This window comes from Rhinoraja longicauda, chromosome 29, assembly GCF_053455715.1.
Source record: "Rhinoraja longicauda isolate Sanriku21f chromosome 29, sRhiLon1.1, whole genome shotgun sequence".
Classification (NCBI taxonomy): domain Eukaryota; kingdom Metazoa; phylum Chordata; class Chondrichthyes; order Rajiformes; family Arhynchobatidae; genus Rhinoraja; species Rhinoraja longicauda.
Window position 1 is genome coordinate 30,205,798 of NC_135981.1, and position 24,961 is coordinate 30,230,758.

The 24,961-nt window shown below is 46.6% G+C and overlaps 1 protein-coding gene across 1 annotated transcript in view; it reads right to left on the reverse strand.

Moving 5' to 3' along the window:
* The window catches only part of LOC144607597 (supervillin-like), a 109,337-nt gene that overhangs the window by 59,779 nt on the left and 24,597 nt on the right, over positions 1 to 24,961 (reverse strand). Inside the window, exons 5-9 of the mRNA XM_078424520.1 lie at positions 17,654 to 17,740; positions 11,268 to 11,445; positions 7,934 to 8,106; positions 7,186 to 7,344; positions 3,712 to 3,848 (exon numbers count right to left, since the gene is read on the reverse strand). Of these exons, the coding sequence (XP_078280646.1) occupies positions 3,712 to 3,848; positions 7,186 to 7,344; positions 7,934 to 8,106; positions 11,268 to 11,445; positions 17,654 to 17,740 (734 nt within the window). The remainder of the gene's footprint in view (positions 1 to 3,711; positions 3,849 to 7,185; positions 7,345 to 7,933; positions 8,107 to 11,267; positions 11,446 to 17,653; positions 17,741 to 24,961) is intronic.

Below are 24,961 nucleotides of genomic sequence, written 5' to 3' on the forward strand. Positions count from 1 at the left end.
CCTCATCGCGGTCAACGGTAGCCCCATCCGCACGTATGGTACGCGGGCAATGTCTCTGTCTTTCGGTACCTGCACGTACGAATGGTCATTTATCGTTGCGGAAGTCGGTCAGGCGATCCTGGACGCAGATTTCCTCTGGGTCTTTTCGCTAGTAGCCGATGTCCGAGGTAAAGGCCTTCGACCCTCCGCTAGCAGCGATGAGCCCGCTGCTCCACCGCCTGCCACCCCGCCCAGCCCGATTGTCCAGGCCGTAGTCGCGGCCTCCGACCCGTATGCTGCGGTCCTGGCTCAGTTTCCGGAGCTGCTCGTTCAGCGTTTCGACGCCCCTTCTGCAAGGCACGGCATTGTCCATCACATTCCCACCGAGGGGCCCCCCGTTTTTGCGCGGGCCCGGAGGTTGCTGCCGGACAAACTGATGGTAGCACGTGAAGATTTTCAGAAGATGGAACAAATGGGCATTGTCTGTCGTTCCGACAGCCTGTGGGCCTCTCCGTTGCATATGGTCTCCAAAGCATCTGGGGGGTGGAGACCATGTGGAGATTACCGGCGTCTTAACGCCGTCACCACGGCAGACCGCTACCCCATACCGCACATCCAGGACTTCTCGTCTAGGCTGGAAGGTGCTACGGTATTCTCCAAAATTGATTTGGTGCGGGGCTACCACCAGATTCCTGTGCATCCGGAAGACATACCAAAGACTGCCATGATCACTCCGTTCGGGTTGTTCGAATAGTTGCGTATGCCTTTCGGTTTGAAAAACGCGGCACAGGCGTTCCAGAGGCTTATGGACCATGTCGGTCGGGAATTGTCTTTTGCTTTTATTTATTTGGATGATATCCTGGTCGCCAGTCGCTCGGAGCAAGAACATCTGGTCCATTTACGGACCATGTTCCGGCGGCTTCAAGACCACGGGCTAATCATTCACCCCTCAGTTTGTGTCAGTTTGGTCTCCCCTCTATTGATTTCTTAGGTCACCGGATCACCTCGGCCGGTGCCACTCCTTTGCCGGAAAAAGTGGAGGCAGTTCGTGCCTTTCCGAGGCCCACCATGGTAAAAGGGTTGCAGGAGTTTGTGGGGATGGTGAATTTCTATCACAGGTTCGTGCCGGCTGCAGCACGGATCATGCGTCCACTTTTCCAGTGCCTCGCAGGCAAACCTGTCGAGTTGGAGTGGTCTGCGGCCGCTGAGACGGCCTTTGAGGCAGCTAAAGTGGCTCTGGCAGACGCCACCATGCTCGTCCACCCGAGCACCTCCGCCCCCACGGCCCTGACAGTCGATGCGTCGGACGTGGCCGTGGGAGGGGTCTTGGAACAGCATGTAGATGGCAGTTGGCAGCCCTTGGCGTTTTTCAGCCAACAGCTTAATCCGGCTGAGCTGAAATATAGCGCCTTTGACCGGGAGCTTCTGGCTCTCTATTTAGCTGTCCACCACTTTAGGTATTTTCTAGAAGGCCACCAGTTCGTGGCCTTTACTGATCATAAACTGCTGACTTTTGCTTTTTCGAAAGTGTCGGACCCATGGTCGGCCCGCCAGCAGCGGCACCTGACTGCCATCTCAGAGTTTACTACCAATGTCCGCCACGTCGCGGGTAGGCTTAATGCCGTTGCTGATGCCCTGTCCAGGCCAGCCGTTTCCCCAATTTCAGCGGTGGAATGTGAGGTAGATTTCCAGGAGCTTGCGGAGGCACAGCGCCTGGCAGACACCGCCTCGGCATACCAGTCCACCACTTCGGGGTTGAAGTTGGCCCAAGTGGCTTGCGGGCCCGCGGGTACAAAAGTCTGGTGTGATATTTCCCTTCCCCGCCCTTCAGCGCCGGGTGTTTGATGCCATTCATGGGCTGGCGCACCCATCCATTCGCTCCACCTCTGCCTTAATAGCCGCTAGATTTGTGTGGCATGGCCTGCGGAAGCAAGTAGCCACTTGGGCCCGATCCTGTGTTCCCTGCCAGACCTCTAAAGTTCACAGGCATGTCCAACCTTCAGTGCAGGAGTTTGCGGTCCCTGCGGTCCGTTTTTTCATATTCACGTTGATTTAGTTGGGCCTTTACCTTCCTCTAGGGGCTACACTCACCTACTCACGGTGGTTGACAGATTTACCCGTTGGCCGGAGGCCTTCCCGTTGTCCGACACCTCCGCCGCCTCTTGTGCCCGGGCCCTGGCCCTCCATTGGGTGGCCCGCTTCGGTGTTCCATCCGTCATTACCACCGACCGGGGGTCCCAGTTCACCTCTACCCTTTGGGCTATGCTAGCGGAGCTGTACGGTTCCAGGTTGCAGCAGACCACGGCGTACCACCCACAGGCTAATGGGCTCGTGGAGAGGTTTCACCAGCAACTTAAGGCTGCCCTCAGTGCGCGGCTGGACGGCCCTGATTGGGTGGATCAGCTGCCCTGGGTCCTTTTGGGCATCTGTACTGCTCCTAAGCAGGATCTCGGAACTTTGTCCGCGGAACTGGTATATGGCTCGCCACTCAGAGTGCCTGGGGATTTCCTTCCGGAGTCCTCTGGTCAGTAGCCCTCGGTTCTGTCGGTTTTAGCATCACTCCGGGCGCGAGTGGGTTCCCTAGCTCCGGTTCCTACTTCACGTCACGGGTGTTCCATGGTGCATGAACCGCCTGCCTTGAAGGACTGTGAATTTGTGTTTCTGCGTAGGGATGCCCATCGTTCCCCGTTGCAGAGGGTCTATGAAGGCCCGTTCCGCGTGTTGCGTAAAGGGATGGTCACTTTCACCTTGGATGTTGGGGGCAGGAGTGAGCTCGTCTCTGTGTCCAGGCTCCAACCTGCACACTTGGATCAGGACCGCCCTGTCCTCGTCGGTCAGCTGCCTCGGCGGGGCCGCCCTCCTGCAGTTCCACCTGACCCGGGACCCCCTGCTCCTGTGGTGCCTGCAGCCCCTCTCCTTACTCGTTCTGGTCGCAAGATCCGGCTCCCTGCTAGGTTCCGTACCTCGGGTTCTGGGGGGGGGGTCATGTAGCGACCATAGGGATTGGTCCTGAGAGTCGAACCCTCGGATTGGTCCTGAGAGTCGAACCCTCGGATTGGCCAGCAAGGTCACGTGGTGGTTTTGGCGCCCAAAACCAGTCAGTGGGGAGAGAACTTCGATGTGAATAGTTTGAGTTAATGGTCGTCTGCGATCTCGGTTGTTATCCTTTGTAATTGAATATTGCTACCGCAATAAACTTCTTCAACAAAGAACAAGCCTTCAGACTCGCCATACCCCTATATCCATCCAGAATTACTTGAACAATTTCATCACCCCTACACTTTCTAGGCCTGGTCATGTGAATCACAAGAACTTGTGCAAACAAGTATATCAGTGGACTTTCAGTTTAGTTTAGTTTAGTTTAGAGGGACAGTGCAGAAACAGGCCCTTTGGGCCACCGAGTCCACACTGACCAGCACACTAACATTATCCAACACACACTAGGGACAATTATACCAAGCCAATTCACCGGCAAACCTGTATGTCTTGGGAGTGTGGGAGGAAACCGGAGCACCTGGACAAAACCCACGCAGGTCACGGGGAGAACGTGCAAACTCCGTACAGACAGCACCCGTAGTCAGGATAAAACCCATGTCTCTGGCGTTGTAAGGCAGCAGCTCTAGCGCTGCACCACCCTCTCCAAGCATGCTGGCTTCTCCAGGGACGAGCTGGGCAGTAAGTGCAAGCATCCACAATGAGTTGTAATGAAGGAATTAGACATAGCAGGTGTACCTTAGAGCGTTCAATGACATTAGCGAACTCGCCAATCCACAGGAAGCAGTGCTGTGCCGTTACCAGCAGGAAACAGTCTCCACTGTTGAGTGAGGTGGCTCGGGGCTCCACCAACCGAACCTGCACGTGCCTGCGACCTGCAAACGACAGAGTTAACCCTGGGTCTACAGCAGTTCACAAACACAAAGCTGCCAGTGATTGCTAGCGGTGGCATATAACATATAACATATAACAACTACAGCATGGAAACAGGCCTGTCCGGCCCTACCAGTCCACGCCGACCATTCTCCCTGACCTAGTCTCATCTACCTACACTCAGACCATAACCCTCCAATCCCCTCCTATCCATATACCTATCCAATTTACTCTTAAATAATAAAATCGAGCCAGCCTCCACCACTTCCACCGGAAGCCCATTCCATACAGCCACAACCCTCTGAGTAAAGAAGTTCCCCCTCATGTTACCCCTAAACCTTTGTCCCTCAATTCTGAAGCTATGTCCCCTTGTTGGAATCTTCCCCACTCTCAAAGGGAAAAGCCTACCCACGTCAACTCTGTCCGTCCCTCTCAAAATTTTAAAAACCTCTATCAAGTCCCCCCTCAACCTTCTACGCTCCAAAGAATAAAGACCCAACCTATTCAACCTCTCTCTGTAGCCTAAGTGCTGAAACCCAGGCAACATTCTAGTAAATCTCCTCTGTACCCTCTCCATTTTGTCGACATCCTTCCTATAATTTGGCGACCAGAACTGCACACCATACTCCAGATTTGGCCTCACCAATGCCCTGTACAATTTCAACATTACATCCCAACTTCTATACTCGATGCTCTGATTTATAAAGGCAAGCATACCAAACGCCTTCTTCACCACCCTATCCACATGAGATTCCACCTTCAGGGAACAATGCACAGTTATTCCCAGATCCCTCTGTTCCACTGCATTCCTCAATTCCCTACCATTTACCCTGTACGTCCTATTTTGATTTGTCCTACCAAAATGCAGCACCTCACACTTATCAGCATTAAACTCCATCTGCCATCTTTCAGCCCACCCTTCCAAAAGGCCCAAGTCTCTCTGTAGACTTTGAAAATCTACCTCACTATCAACTACTCCACCTATCTTAGTATCATCTGCATATTTACTAATCCAATTTTCCACACCATCATCCAGATCATTAATGTAAATGACAAACAACAGTGGACCCAACACAGATCCTTGGGGCACTCCACTAGACACTGGCCTCCAACCTGACATACAATTGTCAACCGTTACCCTCTGGTATCTCCCATTCAGCCATTGTTGAATCCATCTTGCAACCTCACTATTAATACCCAACGATTTAACCTTCTTAATCAACCTTCCATGTGGAACCTTGTCAAATGCCTTACTGAAGTCCATATAGACAATATCCACAGCCTTGCCCTTATCAATTTCCCTGGTAACCTCTTCAAAAAATTCAAGAAGATTAGTCAAACATGACCTTCCAGGCACAAATCCATGTTGACTGTTTCTAATCAGGCCTTGATTATCCAAATAATTATATATATTGTCCCTAAGTATCTTTTCCATTAATTTTCCCACCACAGACGTCAAACTAATAGGTCTATAATTGCTAGGTTTACTTTTAGAACCTTTTTTAAACAAAGGCACAACATGCGCAATGCGCCAATCTTCCGGCACCATCCCTGTTTCTAATGACGTTTGAAATATTTCCGTCATAGCCCCTGCTATTTCTGCACTAACTTCCCTCAATGTCCTAGGGAATATCCTATCAGGACCTGGAGACTTATCCACTTTTATATTCTTCAAAAGTGTCCGTACCTCCTCTTCTTTAATCCTCCTAATTTCCATCACTACTCTACTTGTTTCGCTTACCTCACATAATTCAATATCCTTCTCCTCGGTAAATACCGAAGAAAAGAAATTGTTTAATATCTCCCCCATTTCTTCCGGCTCAGCACATAGCTGTCCACTCTGTCTCTCTAATGGACCAATTTTATCCCTCACTATCCTTTTGCTATTGACATATCTGTAGAACCCCTTGGGGTTTACTTTTACATTACTTGCCAAAGCAGCCTCATATCTTTTTTTCGCTTTTCTAATTTCCTTTTTAAGATTCCTTTTACATTCTTTATATTCCTCAAGCAGGTGGAGAGGTCACATGAAAAGTGGCCGGGAGATAATGGGAAGCTCGGTGTCACATTGTTTTACAGGTTAAGGAAAGCCTGCGTTTTGCTCCCTCACTGTAGTTGGGGGGGGGGGGGGGGTACAGAGGTGGCAGCAGCAGCCCTGGGCTGATGGACAGGTGGGTCAGTCATCTCTCTCCTGCAGTCCATCACAGGCTAACAATGGATATGGGCGTACTGTGTTCCTACTAAACAGTCCATATCATGGCCGACAGTAATGCAAAGACATATCATCTTCACACATGTCAAGGAGTTTTAAAATATATCTATTTACTTTATTTCACATTAAAAACTGTGTGAGCAAATTTTAATCTACATCTCAAATTTGTGGGCAGTGATTTGTGAATTGTGTGAGGGAAGTTAGGAGCCAGCATACCTGGAGCTGGACGCAAAACGGAGCCTTTAGACTAGACTTTACTTTAGACTTTAAACAGTGCGGAACAAAGCCCCTTGGCCCAGTGAGTCTGCACTGACCAACGATCACCCCGTACACTAACGCTATTCTACACACTGGGGACAATTTACAATTTTGCCGAAGTCAATCAACCTATAAACTTGCACGTCTTTGGCATGTGGGAGGAAACCTGAGCGCCTGGAGAAACCCCACGCGGTCACAGGGAGCTGAGAGAGTTTCCAGAGAGAGCCACAGCACCACCTCACACTCAGGGCTCTGCTTTACATGAGAGTCAGCAACACTTGTGGAGGGGGGAAGGAGCAGGTGGAAGCTTTGTTTCATTTTAGTCAGTATTTTTATTTTGTCAGTGACTTTATGTGCCCTCAGATAAAAAGTTTTAAGTATCATTTGGGGATAGCACTATATAACAAAGGACAAACCTAAGCCATAGAATCATAAAATGTGGAAACAGGCCCTTCAGCCCAATCTGCCCACATCTGCATGTCCCATCTACACAAGCACCACCTGTCTGCGTTTGGCCCATACCCTTCTAAACCTGTCCTATCCATGTACCTGTCTAATTGCTTCATAAACATTGCAATAGTCCCTGCCTCAACTACCTCCTCTGGCAGATCGTTCCATACCCTCACCAACCTTTGTGTGAAAAAGTTACTCCTCAGATTCGTATTATATCATTCCCCCCAGTCCTTAAGCCTATGTCTGGTTCTTGAAGCCAGTGGACAAAAATGTCATTTTTAACTGTATTCTTTGGTTGTGACATTGCGTTCACAACTGCGCGGGGCAAATATTGGGGCAGATTTTGAGGAATGTCCCAGTCTGCGAGATTCTAATTTGGGAGTAGTGATGAGTCTCTCCTCAGTGAGAGTAGTTACCTTTCACTTGCAGCAGCATCAGTTTGCTGAAGGGGAGGCTGGTGCTGTTGCTGAGTGGCTGCTCTGTCATCTTCACATTGCGCAGGTTGACGTTTTTGAAGTTCTCCTTGCTCGTTAGCCCTGCTAATGCCACGTCAGCATAGTTCGAGTGTTTGGCCACTGGAAATGTGCACAAATCTTCATCAGGCAGACCAATACATGTAAAGCATGATGATCAATAACTTTCCTATACAACGGACATCTTATTTTTTATATCAGATACACAAGGATCAAATATCTGGAATAACATAAAATGACCTTAAAGTGACCCTAAAAAGGATCGAGATGGATGGATTTCCAGACATCAAAAAGATAAAGGGATATGGGGAGAATGCAGTAAAATGGTACTGAGGTAAGCGATTATCCACAGGTTTGATGAGGACCAGAGAGCCTATCCAGCCTACTAATTGCTTATGTCCCTATGAAAGCAGCAAATTGGAAAACATACCATCAGCACTGTGTTAAAGACAAAATGCAGTGTGCAGCCTGCAGTATAATATCAACCCCAAACCCATTTGTTTTATAGCCTCCATTATGAGTACCAGTTTTTATTTAATTACAGATCATTTAATTATCTCAGATTAAAATGGTGGTGGAAGTAGATTCTGTAATGACTTTGTAAAGGTGTTTGTAAATGTACGACGTGAGGTGGTGGGGGCCAATGCTGCCAGCACAGGCTGATCATGGAAGGGCCTGGCGCTCCACTTACTCTTCTCTGCCCGGATCCTCCTGGCCTCTACAGCAGCCACGTTGAGCCGCTGCTCAGTGTACTCTAGCCGGAGATCTCCTCGGGCTGCCAACACTCGCAGGGGGTTGCGCGACGACTGGGTTTTACGAGTGGGTCTCATTGCTCGCTTGTGTTCCGCCACCTCAGAGATCAACCTGCAGGGACAAAGACAGCATTAAACCAGCAACTCACCCAAGCTGCTGGAGGAAGTCCATGTTCCACCCGCTGAGTTCCTCCAGTACTGTGTGGCACCACATTCCAGCACCTACAGTTTCTTGTCAATCTATTAAAAATCAGCAAATCCCCGGGTCTTGGTCCATCTTCATGTGCAAAGAGCAGCTGAATGATTTTGTTGGAAGGAACTGCAGATGCTGCTTTACACTGAAGATTGACACAAAATGCTGGAGGAACTCAATGGGTTAGGCAGCAACTCTGGAGAGAAGGAATAGGTGATGTTTCAGGTTGAGACTAAAGTCTGAAGAAGGGTCTCGACCCGAAACGTCGCCTATTCCTGTTCTCCAGAGATGCTGCCAGACCCGCTGAGTTACTTCAGCATCTCCAAGGATCAGCGCGTGGCAGACAGCTCCAAGGATCAGCGCGTGGCAGACAGCTCCAAGGATCAGCGCGTGGCAGACAGCTCCAAGGATCAGCGCGTGGCAGACAGCTCCAAGGATCAGCGCGTGGCAGACAGCTCCAAGGATCAGCGCGTGGCAGACAGCTCCAAGGATCAGCGCGTGGCAGACAGCTCCAAGGATCAGCGCGTGGCAGACAGCTCCAAGGATCAGTGAGTGGCAGACAGCTCCAAGGATCAGCGCGTGGCAGACAGCTCCAAGGATCAGCGCGTGGCAGACAGCTCCAAGGATCAGCGCGTGGCAGACATCTCCAAGGATCAGCGCGTGGCAGACATCTCCAAGGATCAGCGCGTGGCAGACATCTCCAAGGATCAGCGCGTGGCAGACAGCTCCAAGGAGGTTGTCAGTGGCAGACAGCTCCAAGGATCAGTGAGTGGCAGACAGCTCCAAGGAGGTTGCCAGTGGCAGACAGCTCCAAGGATCAGCGCGTGGCAGACAGCTCCAAGGAGGTTGCCAGTGGCAGACAGCTCCAAGGAGGTTGCCAGTGGCAGACAGCTCTGAGAGGCTGTGAGTGGCAGACAGCTCCAAGGAGGTTGCCAGTGGCAGACAGCTCCAAGAGGCTGCGGAGAAGCCGGGCATCAGATCGTCACGGCCAGACTCTGGGTTGGAGCGTCAGGAGTGGACGCGGCAGCAGTTGAGGTCGGGAACTACAGGGGACCACAAATGGATTGTGTTGAAAATGGTTTGTGTTAAAATGGTATAATTGTAACTTTGCCCTTTATGTGGTGACTCTTTGCATACCTTGGATATGCAAAGCTAAGAATATCACTGTGACTTGTTACATGTGACAATAAAGTATCATTCTTTTATTCATACATTCTCATTTTGTGTCTATCTTCAGCAGAATGGTTTTGTTAAGTTGATCTTCGGTGCTTTGATCTAATGCAAAGGGGACTTTTTGTGCTTTGAATTTAACCAAAACCTCATCATTTTGATAATGCAGAAACAAACAAACTCAATTACAAAAAAACACACATTTCCTTCTCTCTTCAATTGAACTGGAGGGGGACCCATATCCTCACAGGGAGGCTCACTAGTGCCACTCGAGAGGGTTTAACTCGAGTTTGCATGTTCTCCCTGTGACTGTGTGGGTTTCATCTGGGTGCTCTGGCTACCTCCCAAGTGGGTATCGAGGTTAATTAGCCATTTGTGTTTAGGGAGTGGATGCTCCCTAACCACGGGAGCAATACGCCACGTATGTGGTGTAACAGAGAGCTAGTTGGAAGGGTGATCAATGGGTGGCATGATGGGTCAATGGCCCTGTTTCCATGTTGGGTTCAACTAAACTTGAAACCCTCAATGAAATCAAAGCAAAACCTAAACAAAAAAGATGCTTGAGATCTGAAGCAAAGTAGGAACTGCTGGACATTTGACCTGAAATGTTAACTTCCTATTTCCACAGATGCTGCCTGACCTACTGAATATTTCCAGCATTTTATTCTGCATAATTATCTTCATCTGTCTTTGTTCTTGATTTCAGAGCTTGGCTATCTCTCAGCCTTAACTCAACACATCAAACCTGCCATCCATTCTGCTCACTCTCACATCCAGCATGGAGCTGCTGCCTCTTGCTACCCTCAGAGATGATAGCAAGTCATAGTTGAAGGGACGGTTCTCAACCATTTTCCCCAGTCTCATGTGATGGAAATGGATGAGAAAGGTCACTCAACCTCCAGAACCGTCCGGCGCGGCCTGGAACGTGGCAACTTCAACAGCCTGACCGCAAGAGAAGACGGCAGGGGAAGAGAAAAGACATTCTGGCCTTCCATCACAGTGAGGAGGTGACTGGAGGAGACTCACTGTGATGGAGATTTTTTTATTTTTTTTTGTGTTGGTTGTGATTGTGTGTGAAATTGTTTATTTTTATTGCTCTATTGCTGGACTGTGGGTGGCCTTTCATTTCACCGCACATCTTGGATGTGTATGTGACAAATAAACTTGACTTGACTTAATTGTGACATCCAACTGCTTTCTGAAAGGATTTCCCCTCCTTTTTTAGTTCTTTGAAACCCATTCCATGTATAGTGAAACCTCATATTCCGCTCGGGCAGCTTACAATCCAGCAGAACGGAGCCTGATTTCTCTCATTTCAAGTAACCCTTGCATTCTCTCTTACTCCGTTCCTCCCCCACCCTAGTCGTCTTGCTAGTTTTAAGTGTTTGTATCCCTTTGGTATCACCTCCTCCACAGCCAACAATGGACCATTGTGGGCCATCTTTGCAGGATCTGGTTCTTCTGTACCTTTTCAGATGAATCGTTTCCCTTTCCCCTGATTCTCGGTCTGAAGAAGGGTCTCAACCTGAAACAGTCTCCTATTCCTTTGCTCCAGAGATGCTGCCTGACCTGCTGAGTTACTCCAGCATTTTGTGTCTATCTTTGGTTTAAACCAACATCTGCAGTTCCTTCCTACACATACAGTGAGCTCTGCATGAAATATATTCAGTGTTAGGGTTAGCCTTTCTCTGTAACACTGTAAAGCACTATATTCTGCACAGCCATCTTTCTCTTTGCACTTGTGTTTGGCTTGATTGTACTCATTTATGTTATGAATTGACCCTAAGAGCCCACAAAACAAAGCTTTTCACTTCTCTTAGTACATGTGGGATTAAACCAACACCAATTCAGTGCCTTTATCCCTCTCAGATGTTAACAGGTTCTTTACAACAAGCCAATTGAGTTCTTACTTTGGTGTGTTGTGTTCAAAAATGGCATCAAAGCTCTCTTCGATTTGCACCACAGTGGATGTTAGGAGGCTCGGCGTGTGCTTGTAGAATTTACTGAAGGTGTCGTCATCATCTGGCCTCAGTACTTCCTTCACTGTTTGTTCTGTCACTGTGATGGTGGTCTCCTGGTTGCTAGTGGCTGTGGAAAGATCACAAAATCACATCCCGTCTGTTATCAAAGGCCTGGAAATACAGACAGTTGGAGATAATTCTCGATCAATAAACACAAACACCAACAGGAAGGAAAGGCCGAAAATGTCCCAGAAACAGCAGACCATCTATAGTAGTTTCTTTGAAAGGAGCAGGCTGTTCATTTGTGCAAACTATGATCCCATGAACCATTATCTTATGAGTAATAAGATAAATAGTTTTAGTAATATTTGCTGAGAATGTTTTTGTTTCCTCTGGGAAATATGATCTTTCTAAAACCTGGAATGTTACACTCTCTACAAAAATGGTCTGAAGAAGGGTCCAGCCCCGAAACGTCACCCATCCTTTTTTTCCAGAGATATTGAATGACCCGCTGAGTTACTCCAGCACTTTGTGTCTATCTTCGGTGTAAACCAGCATCTGCAGTTCCTTCCTACACTAACTATTATCCAGAGCCTGAACAAATAATCTAAAAATGAGTGGCCGTATCCCACCATGGCTGTTGTGGAATTTAAAACAGTTAATTCAATCATTTGTAATTGTTAAATAAAATGGAGTCCCTGCAATAGTGAAATGACCAGATCATTGCGCAGATGATCTGCTGTCCTTCCCCAGTCTGTCTTCAAATCCACAGCACTGTATTTACCTCAAAACTACCCATTAAATGGCCTAGCATTCTGTTGTATCGTGGTAGTGTGTTTCCCCACCACTTTCTCAGGGCCTAGAGAGATGCACATGAAATGCTGGCCTTGCAAGCAATGCCAAGATACTGAAAAATGAATAAATTAAAACAAAAGTTCAGGAACTGCTCTGGGAGAGACATGTATGGACCAAACATTTATCAGCAGTATCACCTTAGTCTGACATTGACCCATGTTGAAATAAATAGATCAGTATAGTCAGAGGTAATACCAACTGCAAACTATTAACAGCATGGCAGGTGTCTACTTGTGTAGAGCACCAGAAAAGTAATGGAAAGTGAGAGGCTTTTAGACAGGAACATGGAAGTGCAAGGAATAGAGGGATATGGATCAGGTACAGGCAGATGAGATCAGTTTCACTTGGGATAATGTTTGGCACAATCATTGTGGGCCAGAGGGCCCATTCCTGTGCTGTACTTTAAGTTTACATTTAAGTTCAGAGATACAATGTGGAAACAGGCCCTTCGGCCCACCGAGTCTGTGCTGACCAGCGATTCCCGCACACAAACACTATCCTAAACACACTAGGGACAATTTACAATTTTACCAAAGCCAATTAGCTTACGTCTTTGGATTGTGAGAAGTAACCGGAGATCCCGAAGTATGCCCACGCCGTCATGGGGACAACGTACAAACTCCGTACAGACAGCACTCGTAGTTAGGATCGAACCCGAGTCTCTGTTGTTGTAAGGCAGCAACTCTACCAATGCGCCACTGTGCTGTACTGTTCTATGTTTTATTCATCCCTGGTTTCAGGTCTAGTTTCTGGTGAACCTAACAGAGCAGGCGTGTCAGGGGTTATGGGGAGAAGGGAGGAGAATGGGATTAAGAGGGAAAGATAGATCAGCCATGAATGAATGGCAGAGTAGACTTGATGGGCTGAATGACCTAATTCTGCTTCTGGATTTTTTGAATTTATGAGCCAAACTTGACTGTTCTTTGAACAGATACTCAAAGTTCTGATTGCTCCATTGCCTATTTCTAACCTTCTCCATTCCTCCCAGATTCTGCCCATTCGTGTATTCCCAGCTTCCACTGGCCAACCATGTCCTCGGAGCCTGAGAATGAACTTATGGAATTTCTTTAATAACCTTCAGGTGGCACAGTGGCACAGTGGTACGGTGGCACAGTGGCACAGTGGCACAGTGGCACAGCTGGTAGAGCTGCTACCTCACAAACCCTTATAGCACCAGAGACCCAGTTCAATCCTAATCTCCACTGTTGGCTGTGTTAAATGTTCATCTTTTGGTTGCAGTAGTTTCCTCCCATATAACAAGATGTGCATGTTGATAGGTTGTCTGGCCACTGTAAATTGACCATGGTATGTAGGCGAGTGGTAGAATCTGGGGGGGGGGGGGATGTGGTTGATAAGAAAGTGGGGGGGGGGATTTTTCTTAAATGCTGACATTAAGTTTTCAAACCATGTAAGTGAAGATGAGACTGAAACTCTGCTCTGTGTGGTGGGTCCTTATCCAAAATCTCAGCCATTGTGTTTCATTTTAACTGAATGGTTTGCAAACACTTTCAATGTAATCTGCAGTGTGGAATGAATGAGATGTTTCGACATCATAGATAGCTACATCAGCATAATTAACAACATTTCCCTTTTCTTCCATTATGAAATAATTTTATCGTAAGTGCTGATGAAAGGATTGTGATTAATGACTAGAGTTTGACAGCGATTTCTAAAAAAACATAGAGCAAATTACTCAATTTCTCACTGCTTCATATACATTTCCTTCGACCCCATCAGAAAGAGAACTAATTTTAGAGATATGAACGTACTTAAAACTGGCTCCAAAGTACCTTTAACACAGTAAATGTATCAATGTTCTCGTGCACATCTGCTGTTACTGGATTTTGACTCTGTTAAAAGAAGCTCCAATTATGACTGAGGCTTTGGATGAGACATCATCACAACAGCAGAGTGCGCTGTTCTGCAAGGTTTGAATAACACAGCAACAGCATTTCAACTGACCACAAGATTCTTATTCAAACATAGAAAATAGAACATAGAGGAGACCATTTGGCCCTTCGAACCAGCACCGCCATTCATTGTGATCATGGCTGATCATGTGATCGTGGAACAGCAATGGCAGGAATTTCTGGGCATAATCCGGAAGACGCAGGATCATTTCATTCCAAAGAAGAAGAAAGATTCTAAGGGGAGTAGGAGGCAACCATGGCTGACAAGGGAAGTTAGGGATGGAATAAAACTAAAAGAAAACATGTATAACACAGCAAAGAGTAGCGGCAAGCCAGCGGATTGGGAAACTTCCATAGGCCAACAGAAGGTAACAAAACGGGCAATACGGGCTGAAAAGATGAAGTACGAGGAGAAGCTGGCCAAGAATATAAAGCAGGACAGTAAAAGCTTCTTTAGATACGTTAAGAGAAAAAAAGTAGCAAAGTCCAAATTTCAGTGGGTCCCTTGAAGGCAGACACGGGTGAAATTATTATGGGTAACAAGGAAATGGCAGAAGAGTTGAAAAGGTACTTCGGATCTGTCTTCACTAAGGAAGACACAAACAATCTCCCAGATGTATTGGAGGACAGAGGATCTAGAGGGGTAGAAGTACTGAAAGAAATTTTCATTAGGCGAGAAATAGTATTGGGTAGACTAATGGGACTGAAGGATGATAAATCCCCTGGGCCTGATGGTCTGCATCCCAGGGTCCTCAGGGAGGTGGCTCTAGAAATAGTGGACACATTGGTGATCATTTTCCAATGTTCAATAGATTCAGAATCAGTTCCTGTGGATTGGAGGATAGCTAATGTTATCCCACTTTTCAAGAAAGGAGCGAGAGAGAAAACGGGGAATTACAGACCAGTTAGCCTGACATCGGTGGTGGGGAAGATGCTGGAGTCAATTATTAAAGAGGTAATAACGATGCATTTGGATAGCAGCAAAAGGATAAGTCCAAGTCAGCATGAATTTATGAAAGGGAAATCATGCTTGACTAATCTTCTGGAATTTTTTGAGGATGTGACAAATAAAATGGATGAAGGGAAGCCAGTGGATGTAGTGTATCCAGACTTTCAGAAAGCCTTTGATAAGGTCCCACACGGGAGATTGGTGAGTAAAATAGGAGCACATGGTATTGGGGGTAGGGTGTTGACGTAGATAGAAAATTGGTTGGCAGACAGGAAGCAAAGAGTAGGAGTAAACGGGTCCTTTTCAGAATGGCAGGCAGTGGCGAGTGGAGTGCCGCAAGGCTTGGTGTTGGGGCCGCAACTGTTTACCATATATATTAATGTTTGGAAGAGGGAATTAGAAGCAACACTAGCAGGTTTGCGGATGACACAAAGCTGGGTGGCAGTGTAAACTGTGAAGAGGATGTTAGGAGTTTGCAGGGTGACCTGGACAGGTTGAGTGAGTGGGCAGATGCGTGGCAGATGCAGTATAATATAGATAAATGTGAGGTTATCCACTTTGGCGGCAAAAACAAGGAGGCAGATTATTATCTCAATGGTGTTAGGTTAGGTAAGGGGGAGGTGCAGCGAGACCTGGGTGTCCTTGTACACCAGTCACTGAAAGTTGGCGTGCAGGTACAGCAGGCAGTGAAGAAAGTTGGCCTTCATAATGAGAGGATTTCAGTATAGGAGTAAAGAGATTCTTCTGCAGTTGTATAGAGCCCTGGTAAGACCACATCTGGAGTATTGTGTACAGTTTTGGTCTCCTAATTTGAGGAAGGACATCCTAGTAATTGAAGCATTGCAGCGTAGGTTCATGAGATTGATCCCTGGGATGGCAGGACTGTCGTATGAGGAAAGATTGAAAAGACTAGGCTTGCATTCACTGGAGTTTAGAAGGATGGGAGAGAATCTTATAGAAACATATAAAATTATAAAAGGACTGGACAAGCTAGATGCAGGAAAAATGTTCCCAATGTTGGGTGAGTCCAGAACCAGGGGCCACAGTCTTAGAATAAAGGGGAGGCCATTTAAAACTGAGGTGAGAAGGATTTTTTTCACCCAGAGAGTTGTGAATTTGTGAAATTCTCTGCCACAGAGGGCAGTGGAGGCCAAATCACTGGATCAAGTCAAGTCAAATTTATTCTCACTTCAGTTTTAATTGGCCTCCCCTTTATTCTAAGACTGTGGCCCCCTGGTTCTGGACTCGCCCAACATTGGGAACATTTTTCCTGCATCTAGCTTGTCCAGTCCTTTTATAATTTTATACGTTTCTATAAGATCCCCTCTCATCCAAATTCTAGTGAATATAAGCCTAGTCTTTCCAATCTTTCCTCATACGACTGTCCCGCCATCCTGGGGATTAACCTCGTGAACCTACGCTGCACTGCCTCAATAGCAAGGACGTCCTTCCTCAAATTAGGTGACCAAAACTGCACTCCAGATGTGGTCTCACCAGGGCCCTGTACAACTGCAGAAGGACCTCTTTACTCCTCCACTCAAATCCTCTCGTTATGAAGGCCATCATGCCATTAGCTTTCTTCACTGCCAGCTGTACCTGCATGTTTACTTTCAGTGACTGGTGTACAAGGACACCCGGGTCTCGTTGTACTTCCCTTTTTCCTAATCTGATACCATTGAGATAATAATCTGCCTCCTTCTTCTTGACGCCAAAGTGGATAACTTCACATTTATCTACATTATACTGCATCTGCCATGCATCTGCCCACTCACTCAACCTGTCCAAGTCACCCTGCAACCTCCTAGCATCCTCTTTGCAGTTCACACTGCCACCTAGATTTGTGTAATCTGCAAATTTGCTAGTGTTACTTTTAATTCCATCATCTAAATCATTAATATATATTGTAAATAGTTGCGGCCCCAACACCGAGCCTTGCGGCACTCCACTCGCCACTGCCTGCCATTCTGACAGGGACCCTTTTATTTCTACTCTTTGCTTCCTGTCTGCCAACCAATTCTCTATCCATGTCAATACCATGTGCTCTAATTTTGCCCACTAATCTGCTGTGTGGGACCTTATCAAAGGTACCAACAATAGCCTTACCAGGCAACACATTTCTTCATCATCTGTAATCACTTCATAGTTAGTGCTCCATTGGAGCCTAGCCAATATTAGAAAATGTGGACAGACACAAATGGTAGAGTAACTCAGCGGGTCAGTCAGCATCTCTGGAGAAAAGGAATGGGTGACGTTTTGGGACAAAACCCTTCTTCAGACTGAGAGAGTTTCTACCCAAAACTTCACCTATTCCTTTTCTCCAGAGATGCTGCCTGCCTGACCCACTGAGTTCCTCCAGCACTTTGTGTCTATCTTTGCTGTAAAACCAGTGTCTGTAGTTTTTTCCTACACATTTTGTCTGTTCCACTTAGAGAATGAGGTGTGGAATTACCTCTCCAACTGCCCGTGATATTCGGATACATTGTGACTAGAGGGCAAGTCGTGTTGTTAGCCCATTGTTGGCCAATTGTCCATTCAGTTAATGGCCAATTGTCCATTCAGTTCCCAAAGGGACCTCAGACGGAGCAAGAATTTGAATAGAAAATTCAAGGTATCAGTCTTACTCTTGGAATGGAGTTTATTGAGGAAGGTTTCCAAGCTATCCAAAGTAGCATCACTCTCCAGGGGCACATCAGAACGACTTGTAATCTCTGTAAAATAGACTTTATAGTGTAAACAATCCAAGGGAGCATTAGGTAGAAGGATCATCACATGTTATAAGAAATGTATCTTCAATTGAAGTATCAAACACAATGATGTTCCATTAGCATATTGTGACAGTCATTCCATTGAATTCATTAGAAGTGAACTTGAGTGGCAGAAGGCAACATGTCAACACTGCAATATACATGAGCAAAACAGAGTCATAGAGTCCTACAGCACCGAAAGAGGCCCTTCGGCCCATCGTGTCCGCGCCGCCCGTTACCAAACACAGTCTAATTTTAATCCCATTTTCCCGCATTCGGACCGTAGCCCTGAATGTTGTAGCATTTCAAGTGCCCATCCAAATGCCTCTTAAACGTTGTGAGTGTTCCCGCCTCCACCACCACCCCAGGCAGTGAGTTCCAGACTCCAACCACCCTCTGGGTGAAAAAGTTCTTTCTCACATCCCCCCGAAACCTCCCTCCCCTTACCCTGTATCCATGTCCCCTCGTTGTTGAACCTTCCACCAGTGGAAGAAGTTTCCCGCCATCTACCTTATCCATGCCCCTCATGATCTTGTACACCTCGATCATGTCCCCTCTCAGCCTTCTCTGCTCCAGGGAAAACAACCCCAGTCTGCCCAGTCTCTCCTCATAGCCGAGGCCCTTCATCCCTGGCAGCATCCTGGTGAATCTCCTCTGCACCCTCTCCAAAGCTATCACATCCTTTCTATAATGTGGTGACCAGAACTGTACACAATACTCCAGCTGTGGCCTCACCAGTGTTCTGTACAATTCCATCATTACCCCCCTACTTTTATATTCGATGCCCCGGCTAATGAAGGCCAGTAACCCATATGCCTTTTTAACCACCCTATCCACCTGTCCTGCTGCCTTCAAGGACTTGTGTACCTGTACTCCAAGGTCCCTCTGTACCCGTCTTCCCTAGGGTCCTTCCATTCATGGTGTACTCCCTCTCCAAGTTATTTCTGCCAAAGTGCATCACCTCGCACTTTTCAGGATTAAATTCCATCTGCCACTGCTCCGCCCATCTGACCATCTCATCTATATCTTCCTGCAGCTTGCAGATCCCTTCTTCGCTATTCACCACCCCCCCCTACCTTTGTGTCATCTGCAAACTTGCTGATCATGCCCTGTACGTTGACATCCAGATCATTTATGTAGATTACAAACAGTAAGGGACCCAACACCGATCCATGCGGCACCCCACTGGACACCAGCCTCCAGTCACAGAAGCACCCTTCTACCATCACCCTCTGCCTTCTGTCACTAAGCCAGTTTTTTATCCATTTTGCCAAGGTGCCCTGGATCCCATGGGCTCTTACCTTCTTGACTAGTCTCCTGTGTGGGACACAAGAGGCTGGAATCTTGAGAAAAACACAAAGTGCTGCAGGAACTCAGCAGGTCAGGCAGCATCTGTGGAGGGAATGAACAGATGATGGTTTGGGTCAGAACCTTTCTTCAGACTGTGTGAAAGTTCCCAAACTGAACATCACTTGTTCATTCCCTCCACATATGCTACCTGACCCATAGAGTTCCTCCAGCACTTTGTGTTTTTCTCAAGATTCCAGCCTCTTGTGTCTCCATTTTATTGCCATGTTCACGTCTACAACTGAACCACTCCTCCAGATTCTGAGAAAAGTAAATGACATTTTGGTTCACCAGTATAAAGTCCAGATACTTGATTATCCCTCGAAAAGAACGTGGTCCTAAATATTTTCACACAGACATCTCTGGGAATTGAATTTCTGCCTTATTTAGGCTGTGCAGAAATGGAATGGAATCTTATATCTTTACATTTTATTTTCAGTTCAACTCTTTTGTCTCCTTCTTCAAAACTGAGGTATAACTTGTCCAGATCAAGCTAATAAAAGGAATGGGATAAATGTTAATATTCAGGACAAATTGTGTTTGTGTGGGAGGGGTGGGAAGGAAGGAATGAAAATTGGTAATATTGAAAGCAGGGTGAGAAGTTGGCAATGTAGGTCTTTAACCTCAGGCACTGGGCATCCAATGAGGAAAGCAGCTGCATATGAGGTAAAAAGCCCTTGGGCAATACAGTGGTCACTTTCAAGAAGATGGTGGCTCACTGCTTACATTAAAGGTCTGGGAAACCAACACTTAATACCCATACTGAGCTGCCCCTAAGAAAGTGGTGCTGAGCCCTACATTAGCTCCAGGTTCCATGACTTTCCTGATTTAACCACGGCTTCATGGATTTTTTCTGGACTTTACTAATAAAAGTAATGAATAAAATGCGGCAGAAAGTCAGTTTGTTTACCAGGGCACGACACTGATCCCACTGTGCCAACGGTAGTTTAGTTTAGAGATACAGCATGGAAACAAGCCCTTTGGCCCACTGAGACCACACCAACCAGCGATCCCCACACTCTTACACTATCCTACACACAAGGGACAATTTACGTTTAACCTATAAACCTGTACATCTTTGGAATGTGGAGGGAAACAGGAGCTTCTGGAGAAAACTCACGTGGTCGCAGGGAGAATGTACAAACTCACGGGGTCACAGGGAGAATGTACAAACTCACGGGGTCGCAGGGAGAATGTACAAACTCACGGGGTCACAGGGAGAATGTACAAACTCACGGGGTCGCAGGGAGAATGTACAAACTCACGGGGTCCCAGGGAGAATGTACAAACTCACGGGGTCACAGGGAGAATGTACAAACTCACGTGGTCGCAGGGAGAATGTACAAACTCACGGGGTCACAGGGAGAATGTACAAACTCACGGGGTCACAGGGAGAATGTACAAACTCACGTGGTCGCAGGGAGAATGTACAAACTCACGGGGTCACAGGGAGAATGTACAAACTCTATTCAGTAGTGCTGTTCAGAATGAGCAACAGCTTGGGCGTAGCTGAGTGTGGGTCATACCTACATGGCATCACTGGCTGCATTTAGCTGGCAACTGTGGCATCCATAACCATTATCAACCACAAGGGTTTCTGTCCCATCAACCTACAGCTGGAGCAACCACAAAAACCCCTTTATTCAGGTGAACAATGTATTTCAGTAATCATGTTGCTTCTAAATGCAGCAGTTGAGGTAGACTCCCCATGAATAGTCTCCCTGATGGTCTGTGTGGAGGTTGGTAATGCCCACTTACTGTGTGGCTGACGACACCATAATGACCCCAGTCAGGCCTGGAACAGCACAATGGGAAGCCATGTGATAGCCATTATATCAAAGAGTTTAGAATTTTATAGTTTTAGAGTTTAGAGATACAGTGCAGAAACAGGCCCATTGGCCCACTGAGTCTGCGCCAATCAGTCATCATTGTATTCGGACACTAACCTAGAGACTATGGACCAATTACAATCTTTACCAAAGCCAATTAACTCCAAACCTGTATGTCTTTGGTTTGTGGGAGAAAACCGGAGCATCTGGAAAAACCTCCACTGTCACAGGGAGAACATACAAACTCCGTACAGATAGTCCCCTTAGTCAGGATCGAACCTGGATCTCTGGCGCTGTGAGGCAGCTACCATTCGGTGCCACCACCGTTGGTGATGGGTGCATTGAAGATGCAGTTCAGGCACCTGGGCAGAGTTTAGATATTTTTTAAGATACAATGCGGAAACAGGCCCTTCGGTCCATCAAGTCCTCACTAACCAGTTATACCTGCACATTAACACATACGAGGGACAATTTTACATTGATACCAAGACATTTAACTTACAAATCTGTACAACTTTGGAATGTGGGAGCAAACCAAAGATCTCGGAGAAAACCCATGCGTTCACGGGGAGAACGTACAAACTATGTACAGACAGCACCCGTAGTCAGGATTGAACCCGGGACTCTGAAGCTGTAAGGCAGTAACTCAACCACTGCACCACCATGCCACCCTGCAAAATTGCAAGCATCCCTTGGCACATAGCAGCTGGGAGCTCCTGAATGTCTCCACTGTGTTGTGCGATGGCAAGGATTGGAGCTCAGGGGGGGCAGCAATGCAGGGTGCAGGTGAATGCATGCAGTGGATGCAGCAATGCGATGCAATCACGAGCAGCACTCATGGCTGGCTAGTTCACTAGTCACACCCGCCTCGTTGCTTGAATATTCTGACTGGCACCACTGCCAGCTAAATTGCCTCTATGGTTTGCCGCAGCAGACAAGCTGAATGTCATTCACATTCTTGTCTGCTGCGTTTAGCAAGTGCCAGGCATCCTTATAACGCATGGGTGAGCCAGGAAATGCCAATCTGGGCCAGAGATATTAAGGCGCAACAGTAGAGTTGCTGCCTTACAGCGCCAGGGACCTAGGTTTGATCATGACTATGGGTGCTGTCTGTACGGAGTTTGTACGTTCTCCCCGTGACCTGCGTAGATTTGCTCCGAGATTTTCAGTTTCAACAGTACACTGACCAGACCCCTCCATTTTTCACAAATATATTTCTTCGAAATATGCTAATCTCTTCCTTTGACATGGCACAGGCAAAGAGCCCCCACTGATTCTACCTGTTCAAGATCATATAAAGGCACAAGCAACACAAATAAGCTGATTCGCAATTTGCTGCATCCAATCTTGCAGTCTAACCTCAATGGCATGACTTTAGACTCTAGTCTTTAGAGATACTGCGTGAAAACAGGCCCCTTGGTTCACCAAGTCTATGCCGACCAGCAATCACCACGTCCACTATCACTATCCTACACACTAGGGATAATTTACAATTTTCCTGAAGCCAATTAACCCACAAACCTGCACGTCTTTGGAGTATGGGAGGAAACCAGAGCACCCGGAGAAAATCCATGGGGTCACAGGGATAATATTCAAACTCCATACAGACGGCACCCATAGTCGGGATCAAACCCAGGTCTCTGGCGCTGTAAGGCAGCGACTCTACCGCTACGCCACGGAGCTGCCCAAAAATGTTTCATGTTTAAATGTTTAGAAATGTTTAAAATCTATCCTCCAGCTATGAATGTGCTCCTGAATTTACTTCATCAGATCCTTTGCCAGACAGGAAGTGACTTCCTCACTGGTTATGAAGCAAGTGTCAGGCACATGAAATTAACCCCATGTAGCAAAGCTTCATCTCTAGTTAAACAATCTGCAAGTTGTAATAAATGACTCCCCATCACTCTGTCAACTGTTTGCAAGTGTCAGACTGTAACATAACCAATTCATCTGGTATCTATTCCCAGGCTTTCCTGCTGGCTTTCCTGGCTCATTAGATCTGCCTGCCAATCCTCACCCCATTCCCAACTTCCACTCGGGACAAACCTTCAACTGGGACAAGTTCCAACAAGTATGAATAACTGGAGTCACGATACAGGATGAACAAGCTTAAACAGAACCTATTGCTGTGTGAACAACCACAAAAATGTTATTAATGTGGATAACAAATTAATAAATTATATAAATCAAAATATCTCTAAAGTCCAAATTCTAAAATAAAACAATGGGAGCTGAAAATACAGAGCACGAAGAAGGGTCTTGACCTGAAACTTCACCATTCCTTCTCTCCGGAGATGCTGCCTATCCCACTGAGTTACTCCAGCTTTTTGTGTCTATCTTCGGTTTTAAATCAGCATCTGCAGTTCCTTCCTTCACCTGAAGGATTTGTTGTTGGGATGAGATGATTGTAGGTGGGCAGAGGTTGTGGAGCATGGGTACATGAGCAGCCGTTGGACCAAATGTGCTGTTGACTGCTGTGAACTCAGGCAGGCCTTTGCCCTCGGTGGCTCATGCTAAAGGCAATGGATCCTAATGTTTGGAAGAGGCTGGCATAGTCGTGGCAATACCTCTGCTTAACGTGATTGTTCGCAGATGTATTTCTGCCAAGCTAACTCTCCTGGACTCTACATAGTGGGATTGGAATTGTATTTTGTGCTAGACTAAATGATAGAAAAAAACATAGAAAAAAGGTGCCATTCGGCCCTTCAAGCCAGCACCGCCATTCAATATGATCATGGCTGATCATTATAAATCAGTAACTCGTTCCTGCTTTTTCCCCATATCCCTTGATTCCGTTATCCTGAAGAGCTAAATCTAACTCTCTCTTGAAAACATCCAGTTAATTGGCCTCCACTGCCTTCTGTGGCAGATAATTCCACAGATTCACAACTCTCTGGGTGAAAAAGTTTTCCCTCACCTCAGTACTAAATGGCAAATCCCTTATTCTTAACTAAATGGCATATCCCTGGTTCTGGACTTCCCCAACATCGGGAACATTTTGCATGTACAATCTAGCCTGTCCAATCCCTTAACAATTTTATATGTTTCTATAAGATCCCCTCTGATCTTCTAAATTCCAGTGAATTTATGATTCATGACCAACACAGCAGCAAGTACATTTTCAATAAGGTTAGGATCTGTTAAACTAATAAACCACTTGGTGACTTGGTAAGGGAGTTCCAGCATGAACTAGAATTGCACTCCAAGTTTCATCCTGTCTCTGAATTCATGCTGCTGTCCATTGGGTGGAGGTCTTGTGCTTCATCCTATGGCCATGGGAACGGGCAATGGCCACCAGCCACACTGGGACAATCAGACATCAATCAGTCTGACAGTGGTTCTTGCCATGCATGGAGTACTTCAATGGCATTTCAATGGTTTCTATTATCACGTGTACCAGGTAGACTGAAATACATTTTTTTGCATACAGCTCAGCAAAACTATCTCTGTACATAAGCACAATCACCCGGTCAGTAACGTATGCACAGAACAGCCATATGCTCAAGAGTCAAGAGTGTTTGATTGTAATATATACCAATTATGCTAACAAGCCCATAAACGCAATGTGCACAGGTAAATATAATCATTACAATTTAAATAAATTAATAACTATAACACTGGTGCAAACAAAGAGTCCATAGTGCAACCAAACACACAGTGCATAGAAGTTAATGGGTGCTGTGGGTAGTGCTGTGTAGTGTTCAATAGCCCAATGGTTGCTGGGAAGGACCCAAAGCCAGCAGCATAATCAAGGACCAGTCCCACCCCGGTCACTCCCTCTTCTCTCCTCTCCCATCAGGCAAGGGATACACAAGTTTGAAAACCCATACCTCCAGATTCAGGAACAGTTTCTTCCCAGGCAACTGAATGGTCCTCTCACCAACTAGAGCGTGGTCCTGACCTCCCATCAACTACATTAGGGACCTTTGAACTATCTATAATCGGACATCGAACCTTTGCACTAAATGTTTTACCCTTTGTCCTTTACCTATGAACTGTGCATGGCTTG